Genomic DNA, 21490 nt, shown 5'->3' with positions numbered 1-21490 from the left:
GCATATGCAAAGGCTGCAGCCTCCCAGGCCTGCACATTTAGACGATAATACCTGGAAAAGTTGTATAAGGAGGATCATGTCACAGCTCGGAAAATGTCAACAGGCGACAGCAACCTAACTTATGCCCATGACACTGTCTGAGCCCTAACCTGACCAGATAACGGCTTGCTAACATCAATGTATGCTGCTGTGACTACCTCCCTTAATCCAGCGGGCTATTGTAGCCCATGAGACCAGCTCTCCTTGTTTAGTACTGCCATGAAGGACAAACAGGTGATCCGTTTTCCATAAAGGCTCAATAATCTCCAGATACCGGATGATATGTCTCTTCACATCCAAGGGTAAAAACAGACGATACTCCCTTACGTCTCTTTGTCCAGAGATGGCAGGGAGATGAACTGATTCAAGTGTAATTCAGTGACCACTTTCAGTAAAAAAGAAGGAATAGTACGCAGCTGTATCACTCCTGGAGTCACCCGGAGGACGGGCTCCCAGCAAGACAAGGCCTGCAGCTTGGAAACTCTCCACGCATAACAAATAGCCACAAGAAACACCATTTTCAAGGTCAGTATCAGCAAGGACAGATTACACATCAGTATTTGTAGGACCCGCTAAGAAATTCAAGACCAAATTAAGACTCCATAAGGGTACTGGAAACTGCAAGGGAGGACGAAGATGTTTCACTCCTTTCAGGAAATGGGCCACATCAAGATGAGTAGACAAGGAACCACCATTCACCTGGCCCCTGAAACAGGCGAGAGCTGCTATTTGTATCTTTAAAGAATTAAGGGCCAAACCCTTATTCAAGCCATCCTGCAAAAATTCCTCATTCAGCCAAGATCCCGCTCATTTTGGAACAGTACCTCGATCCTCACAGCCCTCAAACACTTGTCTAACTCGCACATAGGCCAAGGAAATGGAGAACTTTCAAGTTCTAAGCAAAGAGGAAGTCACTGCCACTGAGTATCCACATTTCAGCAATCAAGACATCTCAAGGGCTCAATCACTGAGTCGATTGCTGAACCTTTGCATGTGCATGAGTCGGATCTTCGTAAAGCAGGTTCCTGTGTGCCAGAAGTCAAAAGGGAGAGTCTGCCAGGAGCTGCTGCAAATCTGCATACCATGGCCTCCTGGGACAATCTGGAGCACCCAAAAGTACTATTCCTCTGGGGTGATCAATCCTTCAGATCAATCTGTCCAACATAGGTCATGGATGAAAGACATACAGCAAATTGTCTTCCAGCCACTCCTGCACTAGGGCATCGATCCCCAACGACTTCATATTTCTCCTGCAACTGAAGAATCACAGAACTTTTGCATTGCGAGAAGGCACCAGGAGGTCTAAGAATGGGGGACCCCAGCAATCCAGAATCAGCTATAATGCCTGGTCTGATAAAGCCCATTTTCCTGGGTCCAGACTCTCCCTTCTGTGAAAGTCTGTGTTTACATTGTCTTTTCCTGCTATGTGTGAGGATGAGATCATCTGGAGATGTACTTCTGCCCATTCCATAGGCTGATCTATTTCCTGTGACACTTGCTGGCTCTTCGTTCCTCCCTGCTGACTGATGTAAGCCACAGGCCTTGCATTGTCCAAAATTATCCAGACCGATTGACCATGCAGTGTGTAGGGGAATTGCAAGCATGCCAAACGGACTGCCCTGGCTTCCAGTCGATTGATGTTCCAGAGACTCTTCTGCATTCCAATGCCCTTGCGCCATCAACTCCTGACAGTGAGCTCCCAAACCAAGAAGGCTTACATCTGCAGTCAGTACTAGCCAGTCCGGTAGTGCCAGGGAAACTCCCTTCCTTAGATGATCCGCCTGCAACTACCACTGCAGTTGGGAGGAGACTTTCATCGGCAGGAGGAGCTGAATCAAATAGTCCTGAGACTGTGGGTTCCACAGTGACAAAAGGGAGTGCTGAAGAGGACGCATATGCACCCTCGTCCACATGACGACTTCCAGGGTTGCCGCCATTAAGCCAAGTACTTGCAGGCAAGACTTTACAGACGGGCACAGAATGTTCAATAACAGACACGAGCTGGTTTATAAACTTCTGAATGAATGCTTCCGGCAGAAAAACCTTGCTCTGCTTCATGTCAAACCGAACCCAGAGGTATTTAAACAACTGAGCAGCCTGAAAACTGCTCTTTGCCAGGTTCACCACCATGCTGATCTCCTGCAACAGGGAGATCACCTTGCGAGTCACTCTGCTGCTCTCTTCCAGCAACTTGGCTCAAATCAGACGTCCAAATACGGGTGTACGAGGATCCCATCTTTTCTCAATTCCGCAACCACTACCACCATTACCTTTGAAAAGATCCTTGGGGTGGTAGCCAGACCAAAGGGCAAGGCCTGAAATTGATAATCACGACCCAGAAATGCGAGCCGCAGAAATAGTTGATGCTCTAGTCAGATGGAAATATGAAGGTACGTCTCGAACAGATCCAAAGAGGTCAGAAATTCCCCCCCACTCTACGGCCATTATTACCGAGCACAATGTTTCCATGCAAAAATGCATCACCCGCAGATGATGGTTGACAACTTTGAGATCCAGGATGGGACGAAAGGAACCCTCTTACTTGGGCACAATGAAATAAATGAAATATAGACCCATATTTTCTTGAGCCGTGGGCACTGCAACCACAGCCCTCAGACTGAGGAGCCTTGCCAATGTAGTTTCTACTGCCTGCTTCTGATGTGGTGAGTAGAAAGGTGACACCATGAACAAGTCCCGAGGAACACTGCAAAACTCCAGTGCATATACTTCTCGTATCACCTCCAGGACCCATTGATCCGATGTGATCTTTAACCACCTCTGATAGAAGAGAGAAAGGATTCCCCTTATCTCCTGTTCCTGGGGGTGGGTCGGCAAACCTCATTGGGAAGGTCAGGAGGTTCCACTACCTGAACCTATGCCCCTTCTTGGCTGTTGGGGACGAAAGGACCGAGACTTCCCAAAAGGTAGAGTTCCCTGAAGGGTCTTTCCTCTATAGGGATGAAAATGCCTGGAGCCTCTAGTATGACCTTTCATGTTAAGAGCGTGGAGTCTGCTTCTTATCCTCTGGCAAATGAGGAATTGGAGATTTGCCCCACTTTCTGGCCAAGTTTTCCAACTTTCTCCCAAATAGCAAGCCTTTAAAGGGCAATTTGATAAGGTTAGCCTTGGAGGTTGCATCAGCCAACCAATTTCTCAGCCATAACTAACGCCTGGCTACTACTATTAAAGCCACTCCTCTGGTTGAAGAGCAAACCAAATCACAGTCTGCATCTGTCAAAAAAGCAGCAGCTGCGCCATAACTGCCCTGGAGTTCACCCCAGAGTCATCAACCTCCTGGGAGAGAACCAAACAAGATCGAGCCACCAGGGAACAACAAGAAGCAATTTGCAAGGTCATTGCCACTACATCAAACATTTGCTTAAGGATATGCTCAATACTTCTATTATGAGCATTCTTCAAGGCTGCTCCTCCTTCCACAGAAATAGTGGTCCGCTTGGAGACTGCACACATAAGTGCATCTACCTTCAGAAAATGTAAATGCTCTCTCGCCACTGGATCCAGAGGGTCCAGGGTTTCCAAAACCTGAACCCCTTTGAAATTAGCTTTTGGGACACCCCACTCAAGATCAATTAATTCTTGAATGGCTTCCATCACGGGAAAAAAAAAATCGTCTTACGCAAGGAAACCAAAATGGGATTTTTCTTTGGCTCAGTCACAGCATCTACCCCAGGAACTCAGAGCATTTTCAAGGTCTGGGAAATCAGAGCTGGCAGTTCATCTTTATTTATTTAAAAACTTTTCTATACCGTTGCTAAGTTTAAATACCATCGCAACGGTTTACATGTAGGCACATATTTAATGTAGTTAAGTGTACTATAGTACATTCTAACAGGTGCCGTCAAAGGTTCGGTTACAATATATCATTAGACATAGTTATTTAGCAAAGTAGTTCATGACCAGTTGTACCAAGGTACTTACATGGGTAGTTTTATCACACATAGTTTTATAGTTAAGCTTATTGTGGTGTAGAATTCATAGACTAATCTACTGTAAAGTTCTAAGTACCCTGGGTCAGTGCCTTTCTGTCTTTTCCTGAATAATTTCTCTCTGTTCTCTCGACTCTTTGTAAAATGCTTGTTTAAAAAGCCATGTTTTTAAACTTTTCTTGAATGCCTTGAGATCACTTTGTAGCCTGATCTCTGGAGGCATAGTGTTCCAGATTATTGGTCCTGCTAGTGATAGGGCTCTTTCTCTCACTTGTGTCAGCCTTGCTGTTTTAACTGTTGGGATGGTTAGGAGTGCTTTATTTGATGAGCGGAGGTTCCTGTGTGGAGTGTGTACCCGTAATGCTGTGTTTAGCCAATCTGCTTGCTCATCATAAATTAGTTTGTGAATGATACATAGGGTATTGTATTTAATTCTGTGTTCAATTGGTAGCCAATGTAACTCTGCTAGGGTTTCAGTTATATGGTCCCTCCTTTTTCCGGTTAGTATTCTAGCTGCTGTGTTCTGAAGAATTTGCAGAGGTCTTAATGTCGTATTAGGTAGTCCTAGCATAAGGGCATTGCAGTGGTCCATGCTGGAAAAAATTAGTGCCTGTAGAATTGTTCGGAAGTCATTTTGAGTTAGTAGTGGTTTAAGTTTTCTGCTATGGTTCTTTATGAAAGAACCATAGCATAGATCTATATGGTTCTAATCCTGGAGGAATTTCACCATCCTCAAGGGAGTCAGGATTGGCCTCATCATCCATGCCATCGGACCTCCATCAGGAAGTCTTGCTACTTTTCTAGCAGTAAGTCTCATTAAGATTGCACCTCGAGAAAGAACTGCAAACCCTGGAAAAACTCTACCCACAAAAAGGCAGAAGCATCCAATCCTGGAGGTACTTGAGGCATACTCACTGAGCTACCGTCCCCTGCTGAGGAACCAGATAGGGGAGTTCCAAAATCAGGTGTCCCACCTGAGCCATCTGCATCCAGGTGTATATCCAGCTGGGAAGAGCCAGGCTTAATAAAATCAGAGAAAGAATTCTCCCTGAGCCTTCAAACAGCGCTGACACAAGTTAGTGGCCACTCCTGGTTGAGATGCCCGAATATGACATGCAGTGCGAAGAGATAGGACACTTAGGTTTCTTAGGCATAGGCACCATTATGGCAGACAGTGCACTTGAGCGGCAGCCGGAAGTGTGCATTTAACTTTTTTTTTTGTATGTCCAGAAACACTAGGCATCCAACACTGAGGCACCTGAAACTTTGGCGTCCCAAAAATAAGCGCCATAAAACAATTTAAATGCACCATAAAACTTGTGCGCACAGGTAAGCGTGCAGTTACTTAAGGCACCACTTATCTCATATGCACATAATATAAGGCCCGACTAGGCACTCAAAAACAGGATGCACAACTAGACGCACACACGGAACCGACAATACTGTAGAGAGCAGCCTTAAAACACAAAATGCCATTGCAGCCTACCATGCGGGGCACATAGTGAAAAAGCCTTAAAGCAGGGCCTAACCTACAGAGGCTGCTCAACCCGCCAGGCTGCACACGTCCCTTGACCTCCTACGGAGTGGGATGAACATCGGAATGGCGTGCCGAGCACGGAGACTGGGAAAAAAAACGGAAGCCCTACTCTACAAAAGCCTTTTACATCTCTGTAAATATATATATATATATATATATATATATATATACACATACATACACATACCCAAAATGTAGGCAATATCCCTATTTCTTTGTGCTCTATAATTAACAAAATACACTCCCAATGGAGTGGTATATAAGCACATATCAAGGTTTCACAAAAAAATTTCTTTTTATCATTTATTAATTCATTCCTCCAGATTGTGATTATTGGTGCAGAAAAAGAAATTGGATTCCAATGAAGTAAAGTTTTGGAAGTTTTAAGAAAGACCAGTGGTGCATCTTCAAACACAGCAGGATATTGCAAGGACAGTGGGAGATTGAGAACCTTGCAAGGATTGGAAGAAATGTATAAATGAATGCCCTTTATCTGTGGTAGATAGCAAACAAAGGCCTGGATTTATCAAAATGCGGTAAGTACCGCATCTGATAGCAAAAGGGGCATGTTTTATGTGCCAGACCTGTTGTATTTCCTGTGAGAGAGAGAGAGAGAGACTGAGACTGAGACTGGCCATAATGTCATGGCCCATAGGTAGGTATTTGTATCCCTATGGTAGGCCCACCTAGTAACTCGAGGTGGGGTTTAGGTAACAGTGTAGGGGGTTAGGGGCCACTTTGACATTCTATGTGACACCTACAAACAGAACAGTGGTCTCTTGTGAAGATTTGATGGCCTTCGGAGTGAGGAAACTCACCCAAAGATGAGATTATGTATATCGAGAAGGTCGGTATATAAAAACTCTAAATAAATAAATAAATAAATTTGGGCAAGGTTCTCTCAAGCTAGCTTGATGTTACCCAGGTAGAGAATCCATCAAGCTAGGCTGAGAGAACCTTGCCCAAATCTCATCTTGGAGTGAGTTTCCTCACTCCGAAGGCCAGCAAATCTTCACAAGAGTCCACTGTTCTGTTTGTAGGTGTCACGTAGAATGTCAAAGTGGCCCCTAACCCCCTACACTGTTACCTAAACCTCACCTCGAGTTACTAGGTGGGCCTACCATAGGGATACAAATACCTACCTATGGGCCATGAAATTATGGCCAGGCTCGTTCTCTCTCTCGGCTTTGAACCTGTCAATTCAGCTGAAATTGGACTTACAAGAGACATCACAAATGGCAATGAAACCTTACCACACAGTCACGGCAGCTATCACACAGCCTAACGCAATCCAAAGAGGTGTTGTTAAAATTGGCATTATGGCTGTGCAATAGCTCTTTGCAGACAGGCTAACCCAGCCCACTCTCCACCCCTAACTCCTCCTATTTTTGGAATTTGCATCGCACCATACGAAACTGTGCGATCACATGCGGTAAACACGTTTTCGCATGCGTTAACGGGGCTTTTCGCATGCGATAAGCCCTTAATGCATGCAAAAACACCTTATCGCATTTTGATAAATGACACCCAAAGATTCTCAACATCATACTATCAAGTACTTTCAAATTCCCCTAATGAAGCTGTGAAGTGAAACAAGGGCACTGTAAGGATTGGTAGAAAGATCAAGGGATTGATAGAAAAAAAAAAAAAAAAAAGATGTAGGGACTGATATAGAAATGAATTGTTTGATCTAACGAGAGATGTAAAACAGATATCGTCGTAAAGTCAAATTAAATAACCAAGTGTAGGTAGATTGAATTTGGTGAGTTTTCATGTATTGGGATTGGTTTTATGAGTGTAATAAGTATGTATGAGTGGGATATTTTAAATTAATAATTGTGGTAAAAAATGATTGGATAAACATTATATATTGTACAAATGATAAAATGTAACATGAATGTTTGATATTTTTCTAAATGATAATAAAAAGAGAATTTTTGGTGAAAACTTGATATGTGCTTATATACCACTCCATTGGGAGTGTATTTTGTGTATATTCTCCGGCTGCAGGGGGAGAGGGCATATGTAGTCATCACTGCGCTCTGTTTCCTGCACCCGCTGACTTTCAGCCGCTTAAGCAGCTAATTCCCCGCCAGCTGAAAAAACAGCTACCAGACCAAGGCACTCATCTGAGGGACCACGGAAATCACCTCAAGAATTCTCAACAGGGGGAGGGACCTTTTGGTATCACTGCAGGAGAGTGGGGCGAATGTAATATCCTTAAATCTTTTTCGTTATGAAGTAATCCCCAGTAGGGAGATGCACGCCCACCATCTGCTGGAGACGGAGAATACTGGCAAACTGATGTCACTGCAGGAGTATATGTACTGTGACATCAGTTTGCTCTGTCTCCATTTGCTGGTAGAGGTGTATAACCCACGGTCTGGATTCATCTGACTGGATGCTAAGAAATGCTTTTCTTTGCCTTGACTGGTTCCAACTCCTCTCCTACCCTTTAGTTGAACTGTTAAAATATGAGTTCTCTCTTTTTATGATTATTATATTATCATCTAGGTGTTTTTCCAGGCTTATGATGTGCCATTTCCATTTGTTTCAAAAAGAATAAAAAGAAACTGGATCAAAGAGATGTACTGATTTTTTGATTTTTGCTGCTGACTGAATTTAATAAATGGAAACAGTAATATTTTAATGAACTACGATATGTGATTTGTGGATTTGAAAATAAATTACAAACTAAAATGCAATACAGGAAAAAGGTTAATAAGTTGGTAGTCTGTATGATTTTTTTTTTCAAAGCAGCATAACAATTTGGAAATTCTTAGTAGACAGATGCTTTTTGTTTAATACATTTCAAGAACAGAACATTTTGCTTTTAAATAATTTAATTTATATAGTCATAATTCAAACACAACCTTAACAGCCATATAAAACAATACAAAATGCTTTGTAATTGAACAAGTAGAAAAATATAACTAGTTTATATGGGAAATGAGAATCTAAGACTGTACATAAGTAATTTATGGAGTTTACAAATAAATTATAGCTTAATATGTCCTTCGTAATAAATTCATCATGAAACCTAGTGGGCAAACTTCAACAGTTCAAGGGTTTCATAACTCAGTGCCAGTCAAATGTTCTGCCGATAAGCTCAAAGAACTTCTTGTTGGGTTCATGAAAGTATTCATAAAGTTTATCAAGCAAATACGAATTTACTTGAGGGTGAGCTCTTCCTTTAGATTCATGCAAACAGCGATCCCTACCACCATCTCTCAGGCAATAAAACCCTTTTGTTTTGTTAAAGTAAAAGTTTGATGCATTAATTTGAGGCAATAGCTTTAAAAATCTCTCTACCTTTTCCATTTCTGGGAAGGGATCACTGATTAATTTATCTCCGTCCACAATGTGGATATGATCAAGTGGAAAATAATGTAACCATTGTTGCATGTAAAAATAGTATAAACTTCTGTTTATTGCTTTGTAGTCCACATTTATTTCACCATTCTTCAGTAGGAGTTCTTCAACAGGCGGATATATTTTGTGTTTCTGCTTGTGGTTATAGAACACTTGAGTATAATCAGACAGTACTCTCTCTGTGGGGTCTCTCAGAATAAGAAGCAATCTGATAGATTTATTCATGTTAAAAACTCTCTCAGGCACTTTGGGTGATGTAAAATATGCTGGAGTTTTCTCCACTGTAAGCTGGTGGGGGTAAGAAAATGGCATTTTATTTAAATACCACTGTAAACCTTTTTTGTACTGATCCTCCCAGTCAAAGAAATGGACTTCGCTGTCTGCTACTGCAATGCTAGGGTGGAGACTAAGCATCTCCAACAAAGCCCTTGTTCCGCCTTTTCTTACGCCAATAATGATTGCATGTGGCAGCTGCTGCCTGGTTCCATTCGGGTGAGCATTTCCTTGGAAGTCATTCTTCAAAGAGTTCATCGAATGCGCCCTGTCAGCAGAGTGCGCAGTGGTCTCAGCTTTAGAGATGGAGGTTGGTTTAGAAGGCACTATGTGAGGTTGAACAAAGAGCAGCATAGCTCCCAGTAGAAATGCTGCCATGATAGAACTCCCCAATCTGCTGTTACTCTGCTAGGTGAGGAGGTATAAACCAATTTTTAAGTACAATTGACTGTCTTCTTCAGTATGTCTCTCTTCAATGGTAACTTCACTGAAAAAAAAAAAGAAGATAAGACAAATTCTGTTAGCATATTTAAAGACATCTCCAGCGTATAAGCCAAAAAAGCTACATGTCAAATATCAATTAATTTTCTTTAGTCATTAACTGGCAACATAAGGAGAGTGAAAAAAAGGAACAAGAAGAATGTTGAATTATAAGTACCTAATGCAAAATCATTACTAAAATCCAGTGTATTCAGGCGCTAAATAATTCCACCAGTTTGTTTATTTATATTTAAAATGTGTAGTTTTCCTAACATCAGTGTTCAAAGCAGGGGTACAACAAATCAGTTAAAAAGACGTCTGGAATATATAACAGGGGTGGCCCAAAGCGATCTGCTGCCTGAGGCAAGGGATAAAATGGTGCCCCCTGCCCCAAAAAGGTCAAATCATCAAGAGGGTCATGGGGGGCAATGGGTCCCCTTGGAGCCTGCTCCTTCTGGTGATTTGAAATGCTACAGAAAGGGGAAAGCAAAGGTCAGAATTCCCAAAGAAGTGGCAGACAGTGCATCACTGATAATATTTCTTGGAAGCTGGCAACCCTGCTACACTCCCAGAAACACTACAACCTGCCTCCCACATTTCCACAGCATTTGCTCCCTGGAGAAGTGGGAATTGATGAATGGTGAGAGGTCTTTGTGTGGCACACACTCTCCAGGTGGGTGCAAGGATATAAAGCACACTAGGCAAACTTTACACACTAACCCTCACCATATATAATTAAAAACTGTGCATTTATAACAACAACATTGTACATAAAAAAAAAAGATTCATAGCCTTCAGAAGTAAAAATACCACAGCAACATGTATATTATTTTTTACATGCAGTGATTGGTGCCAACAAGAAAACCCTGCAAAAAGGACATTTGGTATTAGACTTTTTGTAATGTACATTTGATGTGGCCTTGGCCCTCAGAAAGCCATGAGTAAACTGAACAGTGATAATAAAATACATCATAATAGGTTTACTATATGGTTTCCTAGCGTGTAGCCAGATGGACTCAGCTAAGCTTCCTGCACGGGTATATGTCTTTCCCAATTTTACAGTATGCTTAAACTACGAGTCAAGATGCAAATTACAAGGTATATAATTCATTATATTACCACACAGTACCAGAACACTGAATTTTAAAGGAAGAAATAATTAGCTGAAAGGATTTGATTTTTAAGCTTGTATTTCTATGAGCTTGATGGTCACTTTGAAGAATTACATACTATCAATCCTATTCTCAAAATATGTTTACCAGAAAAACAGATGTACCGATAAAAGACCAGTTTAATCTTCAGAAAAATGAAGCTGTTTTTATCTTTTATTTTTTAACAGAATGTGGAAAACTGGAATATGGTTTTGGAGGAAGAGAAAATGATCTGCAGATTTATATACCTGCCCAGATGCTATGCATAGATCCAGGAACATTCCAGAGGGTCATATTCAACTCTGTGTACTTAAAAGCAAAAAAAAAAAAAAAAAGTTGTGTCATGCTATCCTTGTCTTTCTTCCCCTAGAGCCACAGAAGGTTGTTGCCACAAAATAGTTAAAGGAGGTTGAGCAGAGTAGGCTTTCAATTTAACCTACTAAATTACTACAACAGATTACAGAAGATTTGCAGATCTGTGGGTGCACAGAGCTATCACACTGCTTCACATTAATTTAGCGAGATCTTTACTATGCAGTATCAGTGGCAACATTTGCATTCAGGTTAATTGTTAAATAAGGCAAACTGTGCAAGTCTTTAGAAAGAAGTTAATGATGTGAAAGATAAGATGTTTATTATTGATTCCGTTTTTAATGCAACAATCCCGAGTTAATTCTGATGTAACTTCAGTATGTTGAAGCTATTAAAGTGAAAATGTTTCAGGTTTACTAGACTATGTTTAGAACTACCTTTTGCTAGGAAATCAGAAATTCCAGCATCTAGTCCCTGAAAACATAATTAAATAATTGCCACATATAGCTACATGTGGAGAAGGCTCTTTTACAAAGTCAAGAAACAATAATTAGTTTCACAATGGCTATTGCAAATGCACTTCATTAAGGCTTTAAAAAAAAAAAAAAAGGTATGCTTCTACGGTATAAAGAAACAGCTCAGCAACACATTTGGTTAAAAGTATGTTATTTGTAGGACTTGCCCCTATATTCATAAAGCCGCAGTAAAAATAGCAGAACTATAGTATGTTAGTGTCTTGCGATTAAAAGATGGGCGTGGTTACGGAAATTAACAAAATACCACATAGCGTGTCATTTTACATATAGCACATCATTTTCTTTATTTATATAAACCAGCTTCCTGCAGCTGCCTCTTTGAGGCTATGTCAGGAGTTAGAGGAGTTTGCTGAGTAGTTGGAGGTGTACGCATTGGTTACAGGAGTTCATTATTCGATTATTCATTATGTTGTCCTGTTTTTTTTGTTTCATCTGTTTACCTTTACTTTTGTCTATTGTGATTATGTGTGTGTGAAAGTGTTAATTTTTGTGCATTTGACTTGTTTGTCTGTCTCTTTATATAGAGGAGTTGGTGGAGGAATGAAGTGGTGAGGAGAAACATGGAGAGAAGTGGTGTGGAGAGGCTAGATGAGGCATGAGGATAGGATGGAGAGGCAGGAGGAGGGGTAAAGGTCTAGGCAGGTGAGTGTGAAGGCAGGATAGGACTACATAGAGGACAGAGGTGGGGGAATTGTCAGGGTAGGTGCAGGAGGGGAGGAGGAAGAGAGGGCAGTAGGGACTGGGAGAGTCAGGAAAGTGACACCACCTTTCTGAAAGTAGATGCAGCAACCTGATCCTCCAGTAGCTAGGCAGCAGCTTGTCCGTGTCTACAAGTTGAGCATGGAGGATAACAAGCAAATCATTGCTGGCATCCTGGAGAATTACAACCTGCTCTTTGCAATTGGGCTGCAATGACCTCCAGGGCTACCAAGGGCCAGATATGGTGCACCATCACCCAGGCCATATTCTGATGCAGTGGCATCAAGAGGACCGGAGTGCAGGTGGCCCACCACTACAGGGACCTAAAGGCACAGTTGAAGAACAAGGTGGTCAGCAGAAACAAATACATGCACCAGACTGGAGGAGGAGCCCCCTTGCCCAATCGTCCTGATGCTGATGGAGGAGCGGCTCATTCAACAGCTGGGACCGGACGTCTTTGAGGGCATGAACAAGGCCACGGACACGACATAAGCTGGAGCCAGTAAGTCACATCACCTGCAAATGTGAAGTCTGCTACAGATTGAAGAATATGATTGATCAGATACACAATATTAGGAAGGAAAAATACCCAGACGCCTCTGCTGTACTGTGGCCTGTCAGAGGTGAATGAACTCTGAGTGCCTTTCTGAGCATGACTTGCAGAATGTCTCTGAGATAGACCTACTGGCACCAACAAGAGAGGCCTATTCAATGGCAACATTTACTTCATAATACAAGGAAACTTGGTTCGCATGAAACCAGGATGCAAGCTTTTGTCTTACAAATGCCTATCTCAACGGACAGGAGCCAGGTGAATGAAGATGCCCCTGAGGGTACAGTTTTAATTAAGTCCTGGCTCCAGAAAACGGAATTCAGGCCTAACTCCTATTGAAGCCACAGACTTGCGATTTGTTTACACAACAAAGAATATGAAGAGAAGAACAGAAGAACAGAGTGCATCAAAGCCATGTTGATAAAGGAACTTTTATGGTGGAAGGGTGGTTTCAGGGAAGACAAGTAAATAGTATGATTTTTACAAATGAATGAAGGGTGTCCTCACAAGCATTTTCTATGCATACTAGGCTATCATGACAACAGCATCATGTGTTTTTTGTAAATGAGTTTTTGGGCAGTCATGTGATTCTAGAAACTTCGTAATGATGTATTTTTGACTATATAGGAGAGCCATTCCTGTTATTCTGGGAGATGCTAGTTATTACAGATAGAGGGCATATCACATCTCCCAGGAACACTTGGTAAAGCCAAATAAATTTCAATTTGTACTATTGTACTGAGTCTGAGTGTTCTTGTTGCTCTGGCCCTGAGTCCAGAAATTATGGACAAGATGTTCACACTTTTTTTCATAGGATGCTCACATTGAGTGATACAAAGTGCACATCTTATGCAAACAGTACATGTGCACTTCTTAGCATTCATAATTATGTCTTTGTTTCTATAGCTCTTGCCTATGAAGCCCCAGATACCAGCTGTGCAGTCACAGCTCTCAGAGTCCCCTCTCTCCTGGATGCTGAGACACAATGGACACAGGAGGAACAGCAGCAGCTTCTTGCACAGCTTGGGTTACCCATGCCCCTCGATGCCAGCCTCAACATCTCAAACCTAATGAAAGGATCTACCCTGCCATGGAAAGAACATGTCCAGTCATCACCTGCTTCCTGCAGCTCATGTGTCCTGCAGGATTTTGACCAAGACCATACAACCAACTCAGCCCATCAGTGCCAGCACTACAGCGGCAGATACCATCTCTGCAACCTACAACCAGCAGCGGATCCAACACTGCAGGCAACACAGACAGGAAGCATGGGGTACAGCCACACCATAGGTGGGCAGAGCTAGTCCACTTCAGGAGGGCTCAGATCAGCCACATCAATGCCGTGCAGCAGCAAACAGTAGGGCTTAACTACCATGTCAACTTCAATCAGTAATTTCACAACAGCAGTACTGTAGCTAATTCTGCACCCGTGCCATCTCCCATCCTCACAGGATGCCACTCCGTGCAGCAGTTCCCGGCTCTCAGGATGGCCCATGGGTAGGCCTCCGAAAGAAATGCTGCTCCCGTTCAGCAAAAAGCCCTGAGGAGGAAGAGGGCCATGAGGCACACAGATAGAAAGCCTAAAAAGAAAATGCATTTAAAGACGACTTTTCCAAACAAGCCAGGCCTCTCCAGTCTACAGAGTTCCTGTGCTGGCTTGCTGATGTGGATAGTCTGTCTTCTTTATCTATAATAAGCATATATTTGCAGTTGCAGGTGCCAGACCCAGAGAGTACATAGTGTACACTATTAGGTAGAGTAACACAAATCATCCCACAAAAGATAATACTGGGGTCCTTACATTTGCCTTAATGCCATCTAAAAGAGAGGAACTGCATTACTGCAAAACTGGTTTTTTTTTATGTATGACAGTTTTACATATATGTTATGTACTTGGAACCTGCTAGAACAGTGTCATCCTCGAAAATAGCTTCTATATAAAAGCTCATATAGCCTGCCATGTGCCAAATGAGGAGTCCTGGAGGTGTGGAGGACAGAGAGCCCCCCACTGCCTAACAGCAGAAAGTGATGAGGCTTTCTGTAGCTTGTGTGCAGGTGGAGTTCTTCCTACTCCTTACCGCCCCTTCTCTGCCTTCGGTTTTTGATCTGTACATTATTTATAAGGTCATGGAAGCAAGTATTTAAACAATGTATGTCAATAAGAGATAGTAACACAGAGATCAGTCTTTGCCAATACCATCTACAGAACAACAACCAAGGTAGTTCAAAGGTATAGGAAGTCTGCCTGATCCCAAGCAACAGCAGGCCTTATCACTTTCTGCTGTTAGGCAATGTGGACTCTATCATTCACATCTTCTTGACTCCTCAGCTGTCACACAGCAGGCTATATGAGCTTTACATAGAAGCTACTTTCCAGGATGACACAGTGTTCTACCAGGCTGCAAGTACACTGGAGGTCCATAATCATTAGGCTGTTAGGTGGACAAGTGATGTGGCTACAGTTAGCAGAACCTGTCCCCTATATTCAGGAAGATAGATGTGCCACCTAATCTATTCACTCTAAATTTATGCAGCTACATAAAGATGGGTAAATGTGGGCCTAACTGGCCAACATGTAACTATGACAGGGTAAGACTAAAGTGATCTGGCCTTGTGTGGCTGCTTCACTCACACCTCTATGAATGTTATATCTCTGCCAACCCACAGCATGCTATAAGATACTAGAAGCTAAGCTACAGCTTGCCATGAACCATCAAAAGCTATTTCCGAACTCTAAGTCCATGACGCCTTTTACTGTAAAACTATATGTACACTAAAGCTGTGTCATATGGGGTTCATATACAATGTGTACTTGTCACTCACAATCAACAATCTCTACCTGCTTCTCCTATAAACACTGAAGCTGTACCTCACAGCTGTCACACATGTCATTGTTGAAAGACATCAACCTTGTGGTATGATTGTTCATGTCTGCAGTATGTCCTCCAGAGATACACATTTGTCTTTTGTGACAGAGAATAGGATTGTCCACAAATGCACATCCCACAGCTTCAATTGAACCTATGTATTCCTGTGATGGTCAAGACAAACTGTGGCTGACATTGGCTGTCAGAGCACAAACACTGCAGACAGGAAACTGATATGGGCACTGTTAGCTGAGGGCTGACAGAGCACTTTAACAGGGCACACCTGATCTGGGGGTCCCTCCCCTGTGGACCCAAAAAGGTTTGGGGTTGACAAGTGACATTTCCACAGCTCCAAGAGAAAGGATTTGAACAGCCACTTGTTTAAAGTTGACAAGTTGAAAGTCTATAGTGCTTGGTCACACACAGACTTTAGTAGAAAGTGCATTGTACACACACAACATTAGCAGGCCCTGGCACTATTGCTTGATTTAAACGTGCAAGCCACTTGTCATCTAACTGATGCAGTCACATCCCTGCCGTTAACTGTAAACACATAGCTGGAGAGGGATGATAGGTAAGAGCTGTGCTTCTTTCTATTAGCCAACCGTCACCATAGAGGCTGTCTTCAAATTGTTCAAAACAGATCAGATTTCCTAAATATAAAGGAATCTTACACAGCTCTCAGGTACTTGGCGACCACATCAAATATGCACATTGATGGAATGGAAGAGCTTTCTGTTGCGTAGATCTCCCTGCAATGGGGTGGGATGATGGCTATGTGAGTGCAGTCAATAGCTCCCAGAACATTTGGAAAGTTTGCTATGGCATAAAAACCTCTCTTCAAGTCCAGCAAGTCTTGACTTTCACAAGACAATTTTAGGTAACAATTAATGTGGCTACGTACAGCTCTTATGACCTGGTCCAGATATTTTCCCCCACTGTTTATGACATTGTCCAGACGACCAACTGTTGCTAGGAATGAGCCAGATGCCATAAAATGCAGGGCACAAAATAGTTTGATGAGGCCTGGTATAGTGTGTTACCTTTCTGTGACAGGATCCAGCTCCACTCTGAGTTCTTGATATAATTCCACGATAGCTTGGGAGCTCAGGCAATCCCACAAAACCACGAGTTCCTCCAACATCCTCAGCAGCATGCTGCGGGGATGAAAGATGCTCTCCCTGTATATCCTACGTGTCCTCCTGCATGGCAAGCTCTCAAGTGGGCCATCCCACTCCACCGGCAGGGCTTGCAGCTCTGGCTATGCGAGTACTTCCTTAAGAGGCATTTGAACCTCCCTTGCCTGTTCAGCAGCCAATATCCCACTACTATTACACTTCCCCCTAACATTCTGGCTTTAAGAAGACAGGGCAAGTAACAAAAGGTGTTTTTACTGGCCCACCAAGGCTGGGTAGGTGTGTCTGAGAGAAGGTCTCATTTTATCGTGTGCAACAATTGCTGCTACCCCGCGATAACTGCTGCTGTGGTGCAAGAAACTCTGCCACCCTACCACAAATAAAATTTAAAAAAATGAGATTTCTCATGTTAAATCTGGTGTTAGTATGAGATATTTCACTGCGCAAGGTGGTAGGAGTCCTTCATTTGCATAATTTTCTTGATCTTGCATACTAATTATCATATTTAAATGATAACGCACATTGCGAAAAGTATCGCATTAGTATTGCTTTATCGGGCATGAGACACTGTTTAGCTCGTGATGATGCCCTAACACAGCTTGATGAATGATCTGAATGATCTAGCTGGTCTGCAAATTTATTTCACTAACCTTGTTTCTATAGCAAAACAAAAACAAACAAAAAAAAAAAACAACACTTTTCTGAAAATAACGCAGACATTGCATCTACAAGAGGGGTGTGCAACAGAAAAATTGTTTCAATTTTTTATTTATTCATATAAAATGAGTTCACACAAGTGCATGTGCACATAAAATCAATTTTACGTGCATAAAAAAAATGTATTCATGTAAACTAAATTAAACATAATGCACACATATTCCTAATCTACAATACAGTTCCCAAACCTGTCCTATTAATCTAGTCAGATTTTTAGGGCAGCCACAAAGAATATACATGAAATAAATTTAAATATGATTTATGTATTTATTTATGTTTTTATATTCCGTTGTTCCAAGTGAGAATCACTAGATCACAACGGTGTATAAAGTATAACAAACAGAAAAAGAAAAGAAATAAAAGTTTACAAAGCCATATAAACTGGATAACAACAGAGGACGTATCAAAGGATTAAGGGGAAGCTGTATAAGAGAGAAGCAGAGAAGGCGCTGTTGAAAAGCCAGGTTTTCAGATCTTGCTTGAATTTCTTGGTGTCAGAAGAAGTTCAAAGATTTTCTGGTAATGACTTCCAGAGATTGGGGCCAGCAATTGATATAGCTCTGTCTCTTGTATGTTTTAAGTGGTAGTTTTTTTTTATAGTTGGGATTTCGAGTAATCCTTTGTCGAGGGATCGAAGAGAACGTAAGGAGTACGAGGATTGAAATTTATTCCAAGTAGTTATTGTTAGTATCTAAATTGTTGTGAATTATTCTTAGGACTTTGTATATTATTCTGGATTGTATGGGTAGCCAACGTAAAGCAAACAGAGTCGGGGCGATGTGATCAAATTTTCATTTTCCAGTGAGGAGTCTTGGCAGCTGCCTAGTAAGATTTCTGCATATTCATTGTGGATATCCTGGAAACCTAAATGGCTGTGGGATCAACAGGGCAAGTCTGAAAAACAGTGGTCTAGAATGCGGAACTTAGAGATGCTGATGCAGTATAGCTAGACCCCACTGATGAAACAAGCACAGAGCCAGTTGCTTTCCCACCATGCTGATGCCCAAACGAAATTAAAGAACATAAGAACATGCCATACTGGGTCAGACCAAGGGTCCATCAAGCCCAGCATCCTGTTTCCAACAGTGGCCAATCCAGGCCATAAGAACCTGGCAAGTACCCAAAAACGAAGTCTATTCCATGTAACCATTGCTAATGGCAGTGGCTATTCTCTAAGTGAACTTAATAGCAGGTAATGGACTTCTCCTCCAAGAACTTATCCAATCCTTTTTTAAATATAGCTATACTAACTGCACGAACCACATTCTCTGGCAACAAATTCCAGAGTTTAATTGTGCGTTGAGTAAAAAAGAACTTTCTCCGATTAGTTTTAAATGTGCCCCATGCTAACTTCATGGAGTGTCCCCTAGTCTTTCTACTATCCGAAAGAGTAAATAACCGATTCACATCTACCCGTTCTAGACCTCTCATGATTTTAAACACCTCTATCATATCCCCCCTCAGTCATCTCTTCTCCAAGCTGAAAAGTCCTAACCTCTTTAGTCTTTCCTCATAGGGGAGTTGTTCCATTCCCCTTATCATTTTGGTAGCCCTTCTCTGTACCTTCTCCATCGCAATTATATCTTTTTTGAGATGCGGCGACCAGAATTGTACACAGTATTCAAGGTGCGGTCTCACCATGGAGCGATACAGAGGCATTATGACATTTTCCGTTTTATTCATCATTCCTTTTCTAATAATTCCCAACATTCTGTTTGCTTTTTTGACTGCCGAAGCACACTGAACCGACGATTTCAATGTGTTATCCACTATGACACCTAGATCTCTTTCTTGGGTTGTAGCATCTAATATGGAACCCAACATCGTGTAATTATAGCATGGGTTATTTTTCCCTATATGCATCACCTTGCACTTATCCACATTAAATTTCATCTGCCATTTGGATGCCCAATTTTCCAGTCTCACAAGGTCTTCCTGCAATTTATCACAATCTGCTTGTGATTTAACTACTCTGAACAATTTTGTGTCATCTGCAAATTTGATTATCTCACTCGTCGTATTTCTTTCCAGATCATTTATAAATATATTGAACAGTAAGGGTCCCAATACAGATCCCTGAGGCACTCCACTGTCCACTCCCTTCCACTGAGAAAATTGCCCATTTAATCCTACTCTCTGTTTCCTGTCTTTTAGCCAGTTTGCAATCCACGAAAGGACATCGCCACCTATCCCATGACTTTTTACTTTTCCTAGAAGCCTCTCATGAGGAACTTTGTCAAACGCCTTCTGAAAATCCAAGTATACTATATCTACCGGTTCACTGGGCTGCGTGCACAGTTTTACCTATTAATGTGCATACATTTTTATGCACTGACTTTCACTACTGATGCATCAGGCAACTGTGTGCAACAAATGCCTAATGTTCTATGCTTAATCGCATCATTCTCGGCACTGCATTCCATCGTCTTCCTGCTGTTATGGAGAATTCCTTTTCTCGGGTCCTCGTAAGCATAGCCTCCTGAAATGATCAAAGATGTCGATATGAGATATATGAAACAGCCCTATCCATAAGGTGTTAAAACTTCATTGGCAAATAGTGTAATAAGTACAAATTAGAGCCAATATGCTCTTTGTACTCAATAAGCCTTGATTCGGTCTTCTGAAGGTGCTGCAGTTTCCTTAGTTATTTCTGGGGCAAGCCAACGGATAAGGCATTGCAATAATTCACATGCAATATGACCAATCCTTGGATAGCGCTATGTCAGTAGTGCTAAACAGGTGATGCATGCATTTTAAAAACCTCAGTTAGTTAAGTGCAAACTGTAGCAATGTCTTATTTTCAGACATAAAGTGCCTCTAGCTAAACAAAAATAAAGGGCCGGATTTTAAATGCCCTGCACACGTAAATCCGGCCGGATTTACACGCGCGCCGGAGCGCCTATTTTGCATAGGCCGCCGGCACGCGCAGAGCCCCAGGATGCGCGCAAGTCCCGGGGCTTCATAAAAGGGGCGTGTCGGGGGCGTGGTCGAGGCCTCTGGACCAGCCCCTGGGTCGGGTGATGGCGCGCCAGCAGCCCGCTGGCGCGCGCAGATTTACGTCTGCTTTCAGCAGGCGTAAATCTGCCAACAAAGGTAAGGGGGTGGGGGTGAAGGAAAATTCCCTCCGAGGCCACTCTGAAATCGGAGCGGCCTCAGAGGGAACAGGCAGCATGCGCTGGGCTCGGCGTGCGCATGTTGCACAAATGTGCACCCCCTTGCGTGCGCCGACCCCAGATTTTATAAGATACGCGCGTATCTTATAAAATCCAGCGTACTTTTGTTTGCGCCTGGTGCGCGAACAAAAGTACGCACTCGTGCAAAATCATAAAATCTACCCCACAGTGCATAAAAAAAAAAAAAAAAGGAAAATTCTAGCCCAATACATAATGGAGGCAATTTTCAGTCGGCTGCCTAGGTAAAAAGTTGATGATTACTTTAATATCTGTGGACCTGGCATGCAGTTTTCAGAGGGAATCTAGGCACTCAGAGCCTGACTTTAAAATCTATTCATGGTAGTGGATTTGCATGTTAGTGGGCGTGCAGAGATTTATCCTAGCCTTCTATAAACTGTAGTATTGTACCAATTTTAAAAAGTAATTTACACTTGTAGGGCCAGATTTTCAAAGGATTTACGTGCGTAACTGCTCCTGCGTGCCGAGCTATTTTGTAAAGGCCCGGCGACGTGCACAAGACCCAGGATGCGCTATGTCCCGGGGCTTTGAGAAAGGGGCAGAGCCGAGGCCTCCGGCACAGTGGCCGTGCCAGGGGATCGCGAGCCGGCGCAATTTATTAAACAAAGGTGGTGGGGGGAGGTTTAGATAGGGCTGAAATGGGGATAGCCATCAGGGCCCCCCTAGGGCTCAGCACGTGC

General features: G+C 42.4%; 1 protein-coding gene across 1 annotated transcript in view; it reads right to left on the bottom strand.

Moving 5' to 3' along the window:
- Nucleotides 1-8132: 8132 nt before the first annotated feature.
- The window catches only part of HS3ST1 (heparan sulfate-glucosamine 3-sulfotransferase 1), a 34156-nt gene continuing 20798 nt past the window's right edge, over nucleotides 8133-21490 (bottom strand). Inside the window, exon 2 of the mRNA XM_029590892.1 lies at nucleotides 8133-9655. Coding sequence (XP_029446752.1) covers nucleotides 8602-9546 — 945 coding nt within the window. The 5' untranslated portion in view covers nucleotides 9547-9655 and the 3' untranslated portion in view covers nucleotides 8133-8601. The remainder of the gene's footprint in view (nucleotides 9656-21490) is intronic.

Source organism: Rhinatrema bivittatum, chromosome 1 (genome assembly GCF_901001135.1).
Source record: "Rhinatrema bivittatum chromosome 1, aRhiBiv1.1, whole genome shotgun sequence".
NCBI lineage: Eukaryota > Metazoa > Chordata > Amphibia > Gymnophiona > Rhinatrematidae > Rhinatrema > Rhinatrema bivittatum.
The sequence above is the reverse complement of the archived record's forward strand: the minus strand, read 5'-3'. Positions and strand labels throughout refer to the sequence as shown.